The 19,198-nt window shown below is 42.6% G+C and overlaps 3 protein-coding genes across 4 annotated transcripts in view; 2 read left to right on the top strand and 1 right to left on the bottom strand.

The window, feature by feature from the left end:
• The window catches only part of NADK2 (NAD kinase 2, mitochondrial), a 33,019-nt gene extending 29,381 nt beyond the window's left edge, over positions 1-3,638 (top strand). For both annotated transcript variants that reach the window (XM_084305800.1, XM_084305799.1), the window contains exon 12: positions 869-3,638. In XM_084305800.1, the coding sequence (XP_084161926.1) occupies positions 869-1,007 (139 nt within the window). In that variant the 3' untranslated portion in view covers positions 1,008-3,638. The remainder of the gene's footprint in view (positions 1-868) is intronic.
• Positions 3,639-4,169: 531 nt separating this feature from the next.
• SKP2 (S-phase kinase associated protein 2) lies at positions 4,170-17,387 on the bottom strand. The gene is made up of 10 exons (XM_084305636.1): positions 17,280-17,387; positions 16,830-17,089; positions 15,739-15,850; positions 15,312-15,455; positions 14,198-14,332; positions 12,775-12,873; positions 11,021-11,148; positions 10,374-10,425; positions 9,599-9,706; positions 4,170-6,475 (listed from the first exon to the last, which is right to left on the bottom strand). The coding sequence occupies exons 1-10, from the start codon at positions 17,285-17,287 to the stop codon at positions 6,262-6,264; spliced, it is 1,260 nt and encodes a 419-aa protein (XP_084161762.1). The 5' UTR covers positions 17,288-17,387; the 3' UTR covers positions 4,170-6,261.
• A 128-nt stretch (positions 17,388-17,515) lies between these two features.
• LMBRD2 (LMBR1 domain containing 2) overlaps positions 17,516-19,198 on the top strand; it is a 38,402-nt gene continuing 36,719 nt past the window's right edge. Inside the window, exons 1-2 of the mRNA XM_084305778.1 lie at positions 17,516-17,653; positions 17,896-17,966. The gene's annotated coding sequence lies outside the window, so the exon portion shown is untranslated. The remainder of the gene's footprint in view (positions 17,654-17,895; positions 17,967-19,198) is intronic.

The raw sequence follows: 19,198 nt of genomic DNA, 5'->3' as shown, positions 1-19,198 counted from the left end.
ATTGCAGTCCGCAGCTTTTCTGAAATCTGTCAGTTCCCATCTAGAAAAGTAAAAAAAAAAAAAAAAAAAAAAAGTTTGGAGAACTCCATATTTACTACTGTTCTCACTTCCTACATATTTGAAAGGATACGTTCTGACAGTTGAGTTAATTTCACTTTTAATGATGAGTGAAGAGGAAGATCACTAGTAGCTTTATTCTGTCTTGACCAGTCGTAGAATAGCTGCCTTAAAATTATATGCAGGATTTTTCCATTAGGCTAAACACACGCTAGTTACACTCTAATATTGACAGGAAATTGCTGCCCTACCTAATTACAATGTTGTGCAGCAAGCATTCTGGCCTTTAGCTTTGTGTTTGAAGTTACTTTCTCTTCTCTGAATGATTCATACAGCAAAATCGTACACAGTAATATCTAAATTACTTGAATTTCAGCTTGCTAGTTGAAACTGCATGTTCTTCTTAACATGAAGGCCATGCATTAGAATCATGCTAAATTAATGTAGAACTGTTTCCAAGCAAATCAAGCAAAAACCACTAAGCGGTATCACTAGGAGCTTTGTTTAAAAATGTAGCTAAATTTCAATTTTCGTTACTATGCATATAAGCTGTCCTCTGACTCCTGTAGTAACAGGCTGCATTTGAACAGGTCCTTTGGTCCTCTCTGGGCTCTGCTCTGTCTATACAAAGCACTGACAGATTCAGGGATCCTAGTACTAAATTCTAAACGCTAAATTCTTAAGTATGCTTCTACGTGATTAAGCATTTACTGATCCATGCAAAGAAGCATTCAAGAACCAGTCTCTTTGTTCAGCTAAGTTATTGTATGACACACCTTGCTTACAGGCTATTTTGTGATTATTTTGGCAGAGTCTGTGTTCGTTCCCGTTGTTGGGATGCATGTATGGTTGTAGATGGAGGAACATCGTTTGAGTTCAATGATGGGGCGATAGCTTCCATATTGATCGATACGGAGGACGCACTGTGTACTGTTCTGCTAGAAGAATGAAGGACCCTAGTGTCTTCTGCTGAAGCAACTCTGGATCCAGAGAGAACCCCTGGAGATAGACAGCACATCATAATGCTGCATTAAGTTGGAAGTTGGCTTTTTTTGGATGCAAGAGCATTTGGAGGAAGCTTGGGATGCTTTTCATTCCTTGGGTTGGGGAAATCTTAAAAGCCTGACATTTAAGCTCTTTTTGCATCTGGTATAAAAGAAATGTATCTGAGGTCTTACCTCTAACTTCAGTGAAAATTGACATTTTTTAACCTGTAAGACAAACATGAGAGAACATCTTTTTAAAACATAGGTAGTATGGGTTCAAATATTGTCGGTAGCATTAAATATTCAGATGTACAGTTTTTTTAATAAGTGTGGGAGATTAAAAAACTAAACACCTTCACACATCTACTTTTGTAGAAAAGCTGACTGTCAAAATGTAGTGATTTGATGCAAGGATATATAGATTTTGGTAATTTCTGATGTTGGCATAAGAAATGGAAATGCAAACCTTTTGTATGCTTTTCAAAAATTTTACAACTTTGTAGTTTCATACAATTCATGACAAATTTTTTGGCTCTTCCAGTATTTTTTTCTATTTTGTAGATTTACATCAAAGGTAAAAGTCCGGTTTAATTTCTAGAAGCTCTTTTCACAAATTCAGTGAGGTAGCTCTTACCTTTGCTCTTAACTTTTGGGTAGAGAGGGACTTGAAACTGAAGGCTGTTCTTTAGCCCTTTAATAAATACAAAAAACACAGAAAATGTGTTGAAGTTAAGACATACTCCTTCCCTGAATGGACGAGCTGGCTGGCAGGTGTTCAGTCACAGCAATGTTATGTAGGTAGCTATCATGAAGAAAGATGAGGGCCTAAAGTTAAATGATTTGGAATTTTAGCTTCCGAGTTCCTTTATAACTACGGAAAAATGAGATGTGCTGGGTGCTAGTAGCTGGCATTAATTTAGCATAAATTAATACCTATGTGGTTCCTCATTAACTTCCCCAGAAAGTTTAGTTTTCCAATCCTATGCTGAATTTTACTGATACTTAATTGGCAACTTAATTTTATATGCCTCTGATTATGTATGTTATATAAGCAACTGATTGTAGAAGAGGAAGTGACTTTTTTAGATACTGTTTTAGAGAAACTGTGAACTTTGCCCTTGGAAGTCTGTGCTGATTAACGCGTAGATGAGGGCAGAATTTGACAAAATGAAGATTCCTGCAGTGGGGATGTAGTACCTCTTCCGGTACATGACTTGAAACAGATGTTTTTCTTCCTGTCTACTAGGAAAAACCTATTTCCAAAAGTGAGTTTTCTTCAAACTACTTCTGAATGAAGAGACTTCTGTAACAGATGTTCTCAGGTTCAATGGGGATGTGGCCAATCAGTGTATTTATTGCCACTCACAAGTAAACTTAGCTCTACGAATGTAAAAAGTGGATAAAGGATTTTTCCCTTACACTACTTAAGTTTTTGTATTCACTCAGAAGCAGAACTTAGAAGAAATGGGTTTGACCATTCCATTCAGTTCTAGCAGAAATCTGATTCTGCTGAAACTTTTTAAAAATAAGCTATCACTGTTTTGTGCACATTTCACCCTTTAAGTGTGCCATAGATTGATTTATTTGTAATATCTATGTGACTTATCAGGACTGCAGACCAGAAGGGGAAAAGTAAAGTAACCAAATATTCTTTGAAAACTTGTCAAGTTCAGGAACTATCAGAGTAAAACTCAAAATGTCTGAAATAGTCTGCAAAATTTGCCCAAATTTGAAGATGCAAAATATTCTTTATAATGTTGGCTGCACAGAGACTAAGGTGTTGTAGTTATTCCTGATCCCTCTATAGCTAGTTGAGGATGGCGTACGTGTATCTTGTCTAGTATGCTAGTCAATTTGCTGTTAAGACTCAAAAAATAATGCCAGTAATGTTAATTTATGACTTCCTTGGACTTTACCAATAACTGTTAGGTCAGAGATTTATTTGGTGTTAAGTATTTAGGTATTCAGAGAGTCCCTGAATACCTGCACAGAAAAATTTACAGCAGAGATCCTGCCCCTACTTATTCAGACATTTGTTCTGTAATGTTTTAAAGGAGACTGATTAGCCTGAGTTGGTTATGATGCTCATAAAGATAACTGCCATTCCTTATTCTGAATGCTAATACTAAAAAGGCAATGTGTTCAAGTCCTGCAGACCCGAAGTACAACCTGATTCAGAGCTTAAATTTCACAGTTAAGTTCCTAACTGTTACATAGCAAAATGGAAACCTGACCTACTCATGAGTGGCCTCTACTGGTTTTGTCTGTAATTAATTGTGTATCTGTTAAAGCATTTACTGGTGAATGCTTGATTTAAATAACTGGGAAGGGTCAGAGATCTATAATAGATAATCAGTAAGCAGCTACCTTTTTTAATTAAAGAACTGTAAAATCCTTTATTACGAAGGAATGCAGTACAGACAACTTACCTGGTAGACAGTGTTCTGTGACAGGACTGAGTATTGGTGTAACACTGACTTAATCTGCCTGGACTGGCACTGAACTCTGCACCTCTTACCCACTGAATCAAATCCATGGTGGCTTTATTTAGTGCCAGTCCACAATTCTGTGTTCTGCTGAACTAAACCTGTCATTCTTTGCCTTTTTTTTGTTTATACATTATGTAATAAAATTAAAAATTTAATAGATGCTTGAAGCTGTCCCTTTTTTTTTGAAATGTTTAATGTGCTCAGCTTTCTTTCATTTACTAGGAGCGGGGTTGTTTCTTTTTTTTTATAGTGGTTCCTGTGTCCTCATGTTTTGTTTCAATAGATAAAATAGAAAGGATTATCTATGTGGGAATTCTTGGTATTGATTTCTTGGGGTTAACAAATAACTTTTTCAGTCAGGTAAAGGTCAGTGCTGCGCCTTACCCAGAGGACATGAATTGTGTCTGCTGCACCTGCCATCACATCCAATAAACCTGCAGTAGAGACACTTGTCTTCTTCCACCACTGAACCTAGCTAGTACTTCAGAAAACACGTTCTAGACTGTTCCTCCTAGTTAAAGCCATACTACTGTCCCTGTTCTGTTCAGGGTTTTTAAAGCACTGTACTCTATTAAATACTATGTGTATAGGTGATGATACAATGTCCTTTAAACTACATTTATTTGTCCAATGAATATCCAATGTTCTGCTTTTTTTATTCATACCACGTGATTTGGTGGCAAATCATTAGTCATTTTGTACAGTATCACAATTCTTTAGCTCCTTATTAAATGCACGACAAGTTGTAAGGGTTTACATTGTATATAGAGAGAAGCATTACAATAAATTTAATTTTTCTCTTGAAGTAGTTTAAGACACAAATCTTAAACTGCAAACCAAAAAAGTAGTCTTCCACACAATCTGGTCTGCACTAGTACATAGACACTCCTGAACTTTTTATCTTTGGATTCAGATGGGAAGATACTATACCTATGCAACAGCCCCACAGTGATGTTACTTCAGCACTAACTTGTTACTAACTTCAAACATCCATGAATAACTTTACCACTTGCTTATTGTGTTCATGGGAACAGCAATGGCATATTCATGCCCTACTTTTGCTCATAGGGTGCAAATTTTTGCTGTAGTACTTCAAATAATGCTTAGCCTTATTCCTAGAACATTCCAGGCTCATGCAGGAGGACACTGAAAATAGAGATCAAAGTTTTATGTAAAGTAATTGCTTGTTCTTATTAATTTTTTTCACCAGTTATTCAGCTTTTCCTATCACAAAAAATTAATAAGACCGGCAGATAGTGTTGAAGATGCTGGAAGTTAAATGATACTGAAAACAAGCTAATATGAAAGAGAAACAGGTATCTCTTAATAGCACCCAGTGAAGTTCTTCCTTTCATAATTACTACAGTGCAGTTCTCTTGCTGGTCTGAGCTCTAGAACCCTTTGAGTCCTTCTGGACAGATTGGAGAGCTGGGCGATCACCAACTGCATGTAGTTTAACAAGAGCAAGTGCTGCGGCCTGCACCTGGGACAGGGCAGCCCTGGCTATATGTACAGACTGGGGGAATGAGACGCTGGAGAGCAGCCCCACAGAGGGATCTGGGGGTTGTGGTTGACAGCAAGTTGAATATGAGCCAGCAGCGTGCCCTGGCAGCCAGGAGGGCCAACCGTATCCTGGGGTGCATCAAGCACGGCATTGCTAGTTGGTTGAGGGAGGTGATCGTCCTGCTCTACTCTGCTGGTGTGGCCTCACCTCGAGTGCTGCGTGCAGTGCTGGGCACCACAGTATAAAAAGGACATGAAACTGTTGGAGAGTGTCCAGAGGAGGGTGACAAAGATGGTGAAGGGCCTAGTGGGGAAGATGTATGAGGAGTGGCTGAGGTCACTGGGCCTGTTCAGCCTGGAGAAGAGGAGGCTGAGGGGGGACCTCATCGCGGTCTACAACTTCCTTGTGAGGGAGAGTGGGGAGGCAGGTGACCTATTCTCTGTAAACACCAGCGATAGGACCTGTGGGAATGGCGTCAAGCTGAGGCAGGGGAAGTTCCGGCTGGACAATGGGAAGGGTTTCTTCACCGAGAGGGTGGTTGCACACTGGAACAGGCTCCCCAGGGAAGCAGTCACTGCACCAAGCCTGTCTGAATTTAAGAAGTGATGGGACTGTGCACTTAGTCACATGGTCTAAATGTTTGGGTAGACCTGTGCAGTGCTAGGAGTTGGACTTGATGATCCTCATGGATCCCTTCCAACTCGGGATATTCGATGATTCTGTGATTCTTCTTCCTGCAAGATTTCTGCGACTGTACTAAGTGCAGCCAAACGACATTATTCTTTGAAAGAACAGAACTTTCATAAGAAGTTTTGATAATACATTCCTACTTCAAGTTCATAAAAGCAAGGAAAAGTACACAAAAGTTCTCTAACATGCTAAGGAAAACCTGGCAACACAACATGGACCAACTGTTGTTAGCCACTTTTACAGATGATTATTCTGAATGGACTTTCCAGCCCATACTTCCCTATTTTTCATATTTTCCTAGATCAATGCAAAAAACAGAAGTTACCTTTGTGGCATGTAAAAAACTTCACAATAGCTCCTTTATACCACTTATTACTTGTATAATAAGTATAAAAATACTTATAAAACTACATTAAGGCATAAGACCAAGTTAGAACATTTTATAAAAACAGTCCTATGATTAGAGGTGCTCCATCACTTTGCTTCTCTGCATCTTCACTACACACAGCGTGTCCATCACGTCCACCATGCACGATCATAAGCTACTAGGGGTTCTCAGTGTCAATCTACATTTGATGCCCCAAATCTCATGGTTCTTTTTAGTGCCAACAGTTGGCCTTGCAATAGTTGTAAAATGTGAACAATTGATCTTCATGTCAGGAAGCGTTTCTCTGAGGAGCTGTAGGGAGCTATCAGTCACTATTCCAAATACCTGAAGAGTCTTTAATGTTGGAATTTCACCAAGTTCTCTAGAAAGAGAGCAGTAAGAAATTGATTATTAACCTAAAAGCATATTTTGCAGTCTGTACCCAAACTACATGAATGTACTTATATTAATATTTTAGAAATAAGATCATTATTTGAGATAAATGTCCTTTCCTATTTTTTTTAAATCACATATTCAGTTGAAACATTTTCTGTACTAATAATTCATGAAACAAGTTGGATGAATTGTGGTAAGGCACTGGCACAGGCTGCCCAGAGAAGCTGTGGATGCTTCATCCTTGGAAGTGCTCAAGGCCAGGTTGGATGGAGCACTGAGCAAACTGGTGTAGTGGAACGTGCTCCTTCTCATGGCAGGGGGGTTGGAACTGGGTGATCTTTAAGGTCCCTTCCTGCCCAAACATTCTATGATTCTATGAAATGGCTTCTTGCTGTTCTCCATCTCATGAAAATAGACTGGTTCCTCTCATTCTACTGGAATTAAATACTTAGAACAAGTAGAAGGAATTGCCCCATATAAAGTTTCAGGATGTGGCTCAGAGCACACAAGTCTCTACTTTCTAGCAGTCTCTGACTGGTGATATTTATCTAAGTAACCAGTCCTGGTTTGTTTTACTTCATGCTAAACTTTGGAATAAACTCTGAGTTAACTCCAAACTTGTCTGGCATTTGCTGCTCCACCTGGATGCATACAAGACAATGGGGCCTGATGGGGTTCATCCCAGGGTGTTCAGACAGCTGGCTGATGTCATCACAGGACCTCTCTCACTTATTTTTCAACTGCTTTGGGAATCTGGAGAGGTCCCAGTTGGCTGGAAGCTGGCATATGGGGTCCCAGTTTTCAAGAAGGGCAAGAAAGAAGTTCCTGGCAATTACAGGTTTGCCAGTCTCACTTCAGTGCCTGCTAAGGTTATGGAGAAGATTATCCTTGGAGTTATTGAAAGACACCTGAAGGACAACACAGTCATTGGTAACAGCAAACATGGGTTCACAAGGCAAAGGTCATGGCAAACTTAATGTCCTTCTATGACAAGATCACCCAGCTAGTTCACCAAAGCAAGCCAGTTGATGTAATTTTTCTGGTTTCAGTAAAGCTTTTGATACTCTCACAGTATCCTGGACAAAATGACCAGAATACTTAGATAAAAGCATAATAAGATTGGTGTACCATTGATGGGTTGGGCCCTAAGGATTCTTGTAAATGGGGTTACATCAGGCTGGTGACCTGTCACTAATGAGGTTCCCAAGTGCTCCATTTTAGGACCAGTCCTCTTCAATGTATTCATAAATGATTTGAAGGTTTTTTGAGAAAGTTTGCAGATGACACCAAATTGGGTGGAGCTGTTGACTCTGTTGAGCATGGGGAGGCCCTGCAGAGAGATCTGGACAAATCAGAGAGCTGGGCAAACACCAACAATACGAAGTTTAACAAGGGCAAGTGCCAGATTCTACACCTGGGAAGGGGAAACCCTGGTTATAGGTACAGTCTGGGGGATGAAATGCTGGAGATCAGCCCTGCAGAAAGGGATCTGGGGGTTCTGGTCAACATCAAGTTGAACATGAACCAGCAGGGTGCTCTGGCAGCCAGGAGGGCCAACTGCACCCTAGTATGGCATTGCTAGATGGTCAAGGGAAGGGACTGTACTGCTCTGCTCTGCGCTGGTGTGGCCTCACCTCCAGTATTGCGTGTGGTTTGGGTGTCACAGTATAAGAATGACATAAAACTGTTAGAGAGTGTCCAAAAGAGGGCTACAGAGAGGGTGAAGGGTCCAGAGTATGGGAAAAGCTGAGGTCCCTTGGTTTGCTCAGCCCCGAGCAGAGCAGGCTGAGGGGAGGCCTCATGGCGGCCTGCAGCTCCCTCACGAGGGGAGCAGAGGGGCAGGCGCTGAGCTCTGCTCTCTGGGGACAGCGACAGGACCCGAGGGAACGGCATGGAGCTGGGACAGGGGAGGGTCAGGCTGGGGGCTAGGGAAAGGTTCTGCACCCAGAGGGTGGTTGGGCACTGGCACAGGCTCCCCAGGGCAGTGGGCACAGCACCGAGCTGCTGGAGTTCAGGAAGCATTTGGACAACGCTCTCAGACATATGGCCAGATTTTTGGGTTGTCTTTTGGGGACTCTGGAGTAGAACTCTATGATTCTCGTGGGTCCCTTCTAACTCAGATATTCTATGATTTTATGACAGCTACCAGCAGAACAGAAAAAGTTCTTCAGATTCTGAGTCTTGTTCCTCTCACAACCTCTTTCTTCTGCTCGAGCACAGGGTATTCCTCACAAGATAGTTAGAGAAGGGAGTGAGGAGAAGCAGTGCAAACCATTTTAAAGCAGTAGAATGCTGTGTTCCTATACATCCATTATTATTAAGGACTGAGCCTGGTTCCGAAGTGCCCTGTTTGTCACAAAATCCCAAAGGAAAGAACCACAGGCTTGTGCACCAAGAAAAGCTGGGCAATAAGAGGCTGTGGATTATTGCCCTGTCTAACAGTGAGAAAACTGCATCCTATAAGACTCTTAGGTCAAAAGATAGCCTTGTACTTGAGGGTGTATTCTTTAAGACCCAAAACAGGATAAAGATGGATAGATTTAATAACAAAACGCAGGAAAAAAAAAAAAAAAAAAAAGACACAAGGACACAACTCCAAGCTGTGTTTCAGTGGCAACCAATAACTGGTAGGTGCACGCAGAAGCAAAGGAATACACAGATTCTGACACTGGTCAGCAAGTACTCTGCACTCTGTTAAGTCTTGTAAAGGAAAGTTATGCACAGCTGCGTAAAGCCTAATATTGACACTAACACTGGTCATTGTCAGGACTGGAACCTCACAAGAAGTTCCAGCAGTATAAGGGGAGACACGATGCACGTGCTGAGCAGCAAGTTCCAGTAGTACAGTCTGACACCATGGAAAGATTATCTCAGATACCTTTGGTTCCAGTCTGTATTCTCAAATGTACATGATCTAGTAGTCAGGTTCTTTTTTAAGATAAGGAACTAAGTTCCTTAATAAGGAACTAAGTTCCTTATTCTGAATTTAATTAATCCTACCAGCAAGCTTTTCAAACAATACTTGCAATTCCTAGGCTGAAAAAAAAGCAAGTTTAAATTAATTTATCCTCTCTGAAGAGCAAACCAAAGCCATTAAGAGATTACTTACACTAAGGCAGCAGGTGATATTTGGTAGCATCGGCTAAGACACAGATGTTGTAGAAATATGAGTTGATGAAAATACTGGAAGCACTCAGGCTTCAACATCACGCTGTCACTGTATATGAGAACACATGAATTAGAAATTGTCCTTTAAGTATAAAGCAGCAGTAAATTTGCTATCTCTAGAATTCAGGCTGAGAAATTTAATGAATATCAAGTTGTTTTTCTACCACTGAGATATTTTTTCCTTAAAACAAAGTAGCTTATTTCTAAAGTGTGTGTTGGATTCTGCCCTTCACTGAAGTGCAAGTGAAGCAGCAGCTGCTCTGCAGGTACACATTCTGCAGCATAAGTCACACCACGAAAAGGCACTTTACACATCAAGATTTCAAAGATTGTAACTGACTAGGTCAAAATATAACTTTTATTAAACGGTTCTAAGGCCATGTCAGAGCTGAATGAAATACTCACTAGGGTACCAAGCTCATAAGCTTTGTATGCCTAAATGCTTCCTTCTGTTCTACCTATTGACTGCTTCACTTGTTAGCTAACAAATCCTTTAAATATGTAACTTTTACACTAAGGGAACAAAATCTTTAAGTTAGTTACCCGCTCCAGTTTAAGCAGGTAGTAGATCTTTTGTAGGTTTAGCCTAGAAAGCATTTTTGTATGTGCAACCCTACTCAACTATGCATTATTGCTATACAGTTACTGCACAGCAATACCATTAGCAATCCCCCAAACCCCACGGACATAAGGACTAGCTGCACGGGACTTCTTACCTTAGATCTAAATGGACAAGAGAAGGACATCTTTCCACCAACGTTTTAACATCTGAAAAGAGGTCACACAGTCAGATCATCTTTCAGTAATAAGACACACATGCTTTATAAAGCATACACATTTCCATTTATGCAGCTATTAGCAAGTAAATAGTTAATGTTGATTGTTGAGATTATTTGCCTTCCAAATCAATTGATATCTGTAGGACATTATGTCATGGTGAAACTTAAGTAATCATGTCTGTACTTTTCTGGATGATGCCTTCAGCAGCCACAACAGCAGAAGCCTTAATTTAAGAAGACTCCAAAAATTAAGTTTCTTCCCACAATATCTGAAAGGCTGATTCACAGGAGAACATCAGATCCACTGTGTCCTGCCTATAGGACTTCAGAATTTCAAGCTACACCTTTCAATTGAGCTTCCATTTAACCATTTTTAAATTCAGAAGACAAATTATTTCGCTCCTCATGGTTAAGCCAGTGACATGAGTAAGAGTCTCTGACAATGAGAACATCAAGCTACACAGAGCAAAAAATCAGTCTTGGTGAATATTTCCAGTACCTACAAAAGAAGCCAACCAGAAGAAGATATAAAGCCTGCTGCTTTATCCCTTAGTGGGATAAAGGTTTGTCATGCTGCTATTTACCTGATATTTGTAGATTCTGTCTGTATCCACTTAAATTTAGTTGGGTTACTTTTGAAGTAACGTGATTGACTGCTGCTTTGACATGGGTGGCTGTAAAGTCACACCAGGACAAGTTTAGCTCCTCCAACCTATACAAAAAATGAATAAAGAGCTGTTTGGAAGAACAACTGAAATACAAGTTTTTTTTGTCTTACAAGTATTACCTGTATACTTGTAAGACATTATATACTTATGTATAAATACCAAAACTCAAACTGTAATACACCTACAACCAAAGCTACTATATTAATGAATACAAATTTCACCATGGCAATAATTAAACACTGGAGCAGGTTGCCCAAAGAGGCTATGAATTCTGTGTTTGGAGGTTTTCAAGACCCAGCTAAAGAAATTCCTCATCAGCAGGGCCACTGATTAATTTAGACCCTGCTCTGGGCAAAGAGTTGAAGTGATCTCCCAAGCCCACTTCCAGACAGAACAATTCTCTAATATTGTAGGAAATGAGACACTCTTTTCATCTTGCTTTTGGTTGGTGACCTGAATCTATTCCCACTGAACAGATGTTCACATTGAGAGGAGAAAAAGCCTTTTGCTATTGACTATTAGCATTGGTCAGGTGACCAATTACTTTTAATTAGCATAAAATACTTTATAATTTTATATTAGCATGGGCCAGTTTGTGACCTTAACTCGACTACATGCTTGATTACCTATAGCCCATCACCACTCAGGGACAAAGTATTTGTTTTGTGTTTAGCTGCTGTGGATGTAACCCAATGACAAATGCACAGCAAACAGCACAGCCAGAGCCTGTCAACTGTTATGTAATGAAAAAAAAATGTTAAAAGAAATTAAAAGCCTTCCCTCCCCCAAAGTATCACTGGAGAACACACAGTGACAAAGCCAACAAATGCGGTACTGTCATAAAAGAAATGATCCTAGGTTGTCCCAGCATTCCTAGCCCTGATCAGGTTTGCCATCTGCTGTGCACTGTGCAGAGACTGCCTTTATCTAAGGAGCTCGTGATCCATGCAATCAGACCAAGCAACAGAAGCATTGTCTACCCATGAGAGGCAGAGAATGACTAAGGTTTTGTCTGTCCACTATCTTGCTGCAATTTGATTAAAACCATGGTTTTGCAGAAGCAAAAATGAAGTAGATTGTCCAACATCTCACAGGAAGTCAGTGAAGATCAGGGTGTAAAACCCAGACCTACGGGAGCACAATTCAGCAACTTCCTGCCAGCAGATGGTTTAGTCTCTGCAACTTCATAAACTGAAGGATTATTCTACCACGGATGGAAGGGCACAATGTTTTCTGCCATTTATGCTGTACTCTGATTGCAAAGGCAGCTCTCAGACTACACTTTTCTGAAAACACACGCTTTCACACTTTGTGAGGATGACTTATTGCTTTCACAGAGAAAATCAAATTTCCTTGATAATCAAACGGATGCAAGTGGGTTTTCAAAACCAACAAGACATCCTTTTAAGACATCCTTTAAGAATGATTAAGGAAACACACATAACTACTGATGTACATCTTTGCCATTAAAGAAGAAAATAACTGGATGGAAGGAAACGATTTATCTATTCAGCTAATCATCAACTGTTAGGCATTTGAGAATATAAACAGGCTCATAAAAAAGGTAGTAAGAGATGAGTACAGTTGGAATGATGATGGGAAGATAAAAAAGGATAATTTTTCTCAGGACTAACAGTAAGCAGGAATACCAAAAGCTGTATTTGTCTTACATAGAACAGCTGCTCAACATCAACTCCAGGGCTTCTGCAGAAAACCCTGAGCACCCACAGAGGTTTAGTCGTATCAAATTGGTATTCTTAGCAATGCTTCTGTAGAAGAAAAAAAAAAAAAAAGTCTTGATAAAACTCAAACGTTGGAACATTGTTAGGATACGTGGTAACGTTTAAGAGCGAAGACTCCAGGCACATAACTATTTGGTAAACACACAGCACTGCATTTTTTGTAAACTGACCTACTTAAGAATCACTAGGGATCTCAGCTCCGTACCTGCTGCATCACAGAACAACTTGGAGAAGGACACATGTATATATTTATAAACAATGTTTAAAAAGAAACAATTATTTTCCACCATTTCCTGTGGTATCTCATTAAACAAACACCACAGCTTATTTGAGATGATTGCACCTCTACAAAAGATGAAACAATAAACTCATTTCGGAAGTCACCTCTCTGCAGAATAGAGGTTATTCCAGAAAACAAACAAAAACAAACAAAACAAAAACCACACGTTTCCAAACAGTCCTCATGAATGCACTTGTTTGCAAGACTATGGCAGACATGCAGTTGGTGACACCACGAAAAAACCTTACACCCCTGTACCTGTATTTGCACACAGGACAATAAACTTCAGTAATCAGTGCCTAATTAGTACATGATTTTCAGATGCTTTTTATCCAGCATCACAAACCAAGCAATACTGGTTTATTTGCATTCTGGTATTTTTCTGGGTGCGAGGAAAGTACCAGAAAGCTCAAAAGCAGAAAGCGGGACACCCAGAGCTTCAGCCATCTGAGCTGGGCCCTGGCACCTCTGCAATCACTTGAAGCAACTGAACAGGAGGCTGACTGCACACCCGCAGTGCCTTTCCCGTTTAACTAAAAAACAGCTCATCTGCCTTGAAGAGTCTGCAGTTTTTCAGATAGTCATTGTCAGGGTCAACAAAGTAGTGAGAAATGGTGCAAAAGCATACAAAGAATCTGGTAGGAGACTTGCTGGAACCCCTTAAAATATCAAAGAATACGTACGTTAAACACCAAGCTATCTTGCGGGCACAAAAACTAGAAAATAAAAGTAGCTGTGCTGTGCAGCCTCACTGCAGCAACAGCGAAAAGACACACAAGTCCTACAGAGATAAGAAGTTTCTTTAGGTTCCCCCTACCCTGCAGAACAGAAAAAAAAAACACCATAAATTCACTCACTCTTTTGGAGCAGGGTTTCCTCCTGACCTGATCTCTTGGATAGACAGGAAAGAGGATGCTTATCTAACCCATCAGCTAACTCTGGTGCCTACAATTGGTCATTTCAAAAGACTCCCACAAAGGGCAACTGTAACTGCATTCTCTCCCTTGCCTGCACAAAATAGTGTCACCAAACAGAAGTTATTTACTAAGTATTCCCAAAAGTATTACTCACCTGAGGATGTCATCAGAAAGCACTAGTCCCTCCAAGCTGAGATTCTCCAGTCTTTCACACCGACAAAGAATACTCTGGAGATCTGGAACAGACACTGTGCAGTTCGACAAATCCATGTGTTGAACTCGAAGAGGTCTGAAAGAGGAGAAAGGCGGGTTACTAAAATTGCATTAAAATCCAGTTCCACAAATCCCACTTATCATAAAATACCCGATATTCTAAAAGCATGTAGAAAATTACTATGCTTCTGTACTTTAGCTACAGACTGCTCATGTTACTAAGCTTACTGGCCCTACTGCTAAGCTACCAGCCAGAACTACTGAAACTTTATCACACCGCAAGATGTATGAGGAGTGGCTGAGGTCCCTGGGTTTGCTCAGCCCAGAGCAGAGCAGGCTGAGGGGAGGCCTCATGGCGGCCTGCAGCTCCCTCACGAGGGGAGCGGAGGGGCAGGCGCTGAGCTCTGCTCTCTGGGGACAGCGACAGGACCCGAGGGAACGGCATGGAGCTGGGACAGGGGAGGGTCAGGCTGGGGGTTAGGGAAAGGGTCTGCACCCAGAGGGTGGTCGGGCACTGGGACGGGCTCCCCAGGGATGTGGTCACAGCATCGAGCTGCTGGAGTTCAGGAAGCTTGTTGACAATGCTCTCAACAGTTTGATTTTTGGGTGGTCCTTCAGGGAGCCAGGATTTGGACTTGATGCTCCAACTTGTGGGTCCCTTCCAATGTAGGACATTCTATGATTTTATCTTTGAGGTATTTACAGGATTCATTGCAACCACTGCAAGTCTATCCTGTTGGATTTAAAGTTTTTTTTTGAGCTCACATACAAAAATGCTGAAAAGACTGACAATTTTTGGTTTGACAAGAAATAACTTGCAAGTGTATGCCTGTACTTGAAATATACCTTCAAAAATCAGACTAGCTTGGTTTTAAATAACTGACTGATGAATGCAAACCTTATTTCAACCCATTTCCACCCACTGATCAACTCTTCCACTCTTCAGATACATGACAAATGCTACTACTGGTGGAGATGTTATAACTAAATATACACAGACAAAATGGGAATATATGAGACAGTTTCAGGATCCGGTACACAAAGAAAAGCCTTACTTCATGGTTTTAAACTGCGGATTCCCAATAGACGATCTTGGGCAGCGGAAAACAGTAACACCTGCAGGTAGCAACTGTCCAATTACTCCTGGCAGCAGATTTCTACAAGTCAGATCAAGGGTCTGCCAGAGAAATTCATCAAACCTAAGGAGCAGAGTTTTACTCATTAGTTAGCAAGGAAGGGTCAGAACTGTGAGTAGAACCATACAAAGTCTTCACTGCCACAAAAGACTGAGAGGAGGGAAAGTCATTTAATAAAATTTAATACGACTAAACTATTTGAGTTGGTTTTGATTACATATACTTCTAATCCACATACAGAATAAATTGAATTACATATGAATAGGCATGATTAAAACCAAATAATTTATCAATATGTGGAAGCAAACAATGTTCTTAGTGCTGCATGATGATAAGTAATACTTACGAGAGACAACGCCATCTCTTGCAAATCATGGAAACTTTCAGCAGGTCGTTTAGAGGCAAATATGCAAAGATTGCCAATAGCAGTTCATCTGGAAGTGCATCCCAAGAAACACCTTTAGGGAAAGAGTGAACACATTCTAATTAAGGCTGGCTTATTTTTGCCTGCTAATCAGATGCCTCCTTTGGCTTGGTTGTCAGACGCAGCACTGCTGTCTGTCTGTCTCTGGGCTGTACATACATCACTACTCAGAACCCTTTCAGCTCTTCATTGAAGAAGGACCCTTTAGAAAACAAGAGCATCTCGACCACTTCCTTTGTATTCTAAGGCCTGTATACTTCCTCAAATGCAGGAGAGGTACGACAAGTCTACAAGGTCACCTCAGAAATAAAGAACTGAACTCGTCTCCTTTATTTCCCCTACTGAAACACCCACCCTCGCTACACACATCAGGCACCCAGAAGGGGGCCCAAGGTGAGGTGTGCATTTGCACAGTACCCAAAGCAGGCAGGCAGTACAAAGTGCTCTTTGAAACACCCACACTGACTGCCACCCCCCATGAACTGTATGCAAGGCTGTGGTGCAATTCTGACTTGTAAGGAGCTGATGCGGAGCTCCAGAAGGTGCTGCTGTTCACCTGGGAAAGCTTTCTGGATTGTGGTGCTCACGAACAGCTTCCTGTGACCCACCACTCGCCCTCACTTCAAAGAGGGGCCACCTGAGGACACTCCCGCCGTTCACACAGCAGCCTTGTGTCTGCACGGAGCTCTCTAGCTTGCACTAGGTAGTGGTAACAGGCTGAAAACCCATTTTGATACCAGGGGGAGGCCCAGGAGCCTCACACCCCGTGCCTGCAGCCCTCTGGCAGGGTCCCGAGCAGCGCCCACGGCTCAGCTGCAACAGGACGGGTACAGCTGCTGCCCCTCCGCCTCCCTTCACGGGTGCAGACATGCAAACCCACATCCTTCACTCTCCAGGGCTCAGCCTCTCGTTTCTGAGAAGTTTATGCGAAAATATCGACCCCCTGGCTTCAGGATCAGAGCAGGGGCGGCAGCACGGGCTTTGTAGGCGGCGGTGCCAGCCGTGCGGGTTACCTGGCTCTGCCTCTCGCAGCAGCCGAGGCCTGCGCACGATGACGAAGTCCTTCTCCTTCTCCTTCACCTTCTGCTTCTTGTGCGGGGAGCAGGCGGCCACCAGCAGCTCCTGCGGGGTGTTCTCGCTGCCCAGCCGCTCCTTCCTCAGCACCGACACCCCCATGCCCGACAGCAGCTCCGCCGTCCTGCCCGACTCCCAGTCCCAGGCGAAGCCGGACGAGACGTTGCTGCCGGAGCTGGGGATCTCCTGAAGATGTTTCCTGAGGGAAGAGGGGAAAAAAAAAAAATAAAAAAAAAATAAATAAAATAAAAAGAGAAAATAAAGAACAAAAAGAAAAGGAGCCGCACCGCCAGCCCGCCGCGGGCGTCCGCCTCAGCGCGGTTCCCGCCGCCTCCCTCAGCCCCGCGCGCGCCGCCCGCGCCCCGCGAGCACGCGGCGCCCGCCCGCACCTCTGCATGGCGGCGGCGGGAGCGGGAGCGGTACCAGCAGCAGCAGCAGCAGCGGCGGCGGCGCGAGCCGCGGCAGGACAATGTTGCTCCCGCCACAGGCGCGCGCGGCGCCCCGCCGCAAAGCCTCTCGGGAGTTGTAGTCCGGCGGCGCCTCTCTTGCGCCCGCCTCCCTCCCCTCGGGGCGGGGGCCGATGACGACAAGGCCGAAACGACGACAGCGACCAGGAGGAGGAGGAGGAGGAAGAGGAGGGATGGTGGCGGCGACAGCAGCAGCAGCAGCAGGGCCTGGGGGTTGGTGAGGGAGAAATGTCGGCCGGCTCGCTGCCCGCAGCGGCCCTGAGGCGTCTCCTGTGAGGAGGGCGGCGGCTGAGGCGGTGAGGGGACGGGGAGAGGGGAAGGGGAAGGGGGGGGAGAGAGAAGGGAAGAGGAAAAGAAGAAAAGAGGAAAAGAAGAGGAAGGGAGAGGGAAGAGGAAAGAGGAAAGGAAGGGAAGGGAAGGGAAGGGAAGGGAAGGGAAGAGGCATTGGAAGGAAGGGAGGGGAGGGGAAGGGAAGAGGCACTGCAATCAGCATCTCCATTTTTATCAATTAATCTCCTTTCCTCCTCTTTTTTTTCAGGGCCCCCGAGCACCTGTGTTATGAGCATACATCGGAGTGTTTGCGGAGCGTCTCAGGGCCGTGCCCTGCAGGTCAGTGAGCACACGCTCCCGTCAGGCTGCCCTTCCTGTAGCAAGGCCATTCCCGGCGCTGTCCTTAGGCTTTCTGAATGAACAATGTATTCTGAAATTTTGGGGGATGGAGGCCCAAATTCTGGGCGCTGAGTCAGCAGCCCGCTTGTCAGTGCCACCCGTTGTGCAGTCGGTGGTGGCGGGGAGAGGTGCCTGCAAAGGCAGGGGTGGGAGTGAAACGCGTGGCAAATCGTGCACAGCTGCTCGGTCGGGTGTCGTCAGTGGGGCGACTCAAATGGGCAGTCACGTAATCTTTGAACAGAACGAGTGGCAACCGGTGCTGTTTTTAACTAAAGCTACGGAACGGTGATTTACTGCTTGCTCAAGTAGGTAATCAAACGAAGGAGAGTGGGTTTTTTCAGTTTAAAAAAAAAAAGAAGCTGGTTGTATTTAATCCTCTGTTCAGCAGCATCTCTGCCATTTGTCAATCCTTTTAATTTCACAGGAAATTGAAAGGAGAGGAATTTGCTGAAAGGGGTAAAGTTCAATTATTATTTTTTTAAAGTTCTGGATTTCCAAATAGTGTGTTTGTCTTATGGCAATGTTAGGGTTGTAATCACGTGACTGACCTCCTGCTGATGGACACCTGTTTTGTGTGAGAACAGTCGTCTGGCACTCCGGGTAGCAATTTCTGTTTTTTTTTTTTTTCTTTTTTTGTATTCATATTGCAACTGTACAGCTTTCATTTCTTCTTCAATTTTAGTTCCTCCATGCAGATTGTCTTCTTCAATATGTTTTTTTTCCAGAGTGTTCCCCTTAACTCTATGAAAGTATCAGACTTTGTGGTACTTACTATTCTTTATTAGTGTGAGACAGTGCCAAGTAAGTGAATAAACTTCCCCTGTATTTGTGCTCCTGGTCCTTGCTTGCTATTGACCACAAAAATCTTTATCTTCCCTAATAGAGCATTTTTCTTATACCACCTGGTTTCCCAACAAATCAGAGAATACTGCCACTTTGAATGGACTCAGTGCAGTATTATATTTTATTGTCATTAGCTGTTACAAAACGTTTTTTCCCCCACAGTGTTTAAAAGCAACAATTAAATGTTTAATCATTTTCATTATTTTTTACATTTCAATATACTAGTGGTGTAGTATTACTATGGTAATACTAATTAAATACCAGTCAGTACATAGTCTGACTAGAGTTTCTTAGAAGAACAAAGCTATGCAGAATATCTTTTCTTGATT

The sequence above is a fragment of the Netta rufina genome (genome assembly GCF_964035555.1).
Source record: "Netta rufina genome assembly, chromosome: Z".
Lineage (NCBI taxonomy): Eukaryota > Metazoa > Chordata > Aves > Anseriformes > Anatidae > Netta > Netta rufina.
The sequence above is the reverse complement of the archived record's forward strand: the minus strand, read 5'-3'. Positions and strand labels throughout refer to the sequence as shown.

Excerpts from the sequence above, each read along its gene's own strand:
- SKP2 (XM_084305636.1), bottom strand. Across the intron at positions 15,456-15,738 it reads AAGAGATGGCGTTGTCTCTC|GTTTGATGAATTTCTCTGGC; the intron begins GTAAGTATTACT and ends TCTGCTCCTTAG. Across the intron at positions 6,476-9,598 it reads ATATCACCTGCTGCCTTAGT|AGAACTTGGTGAAATTCCAA; the intron begins GTAAGTAATCTC and ends CTCTCTTTCTAG.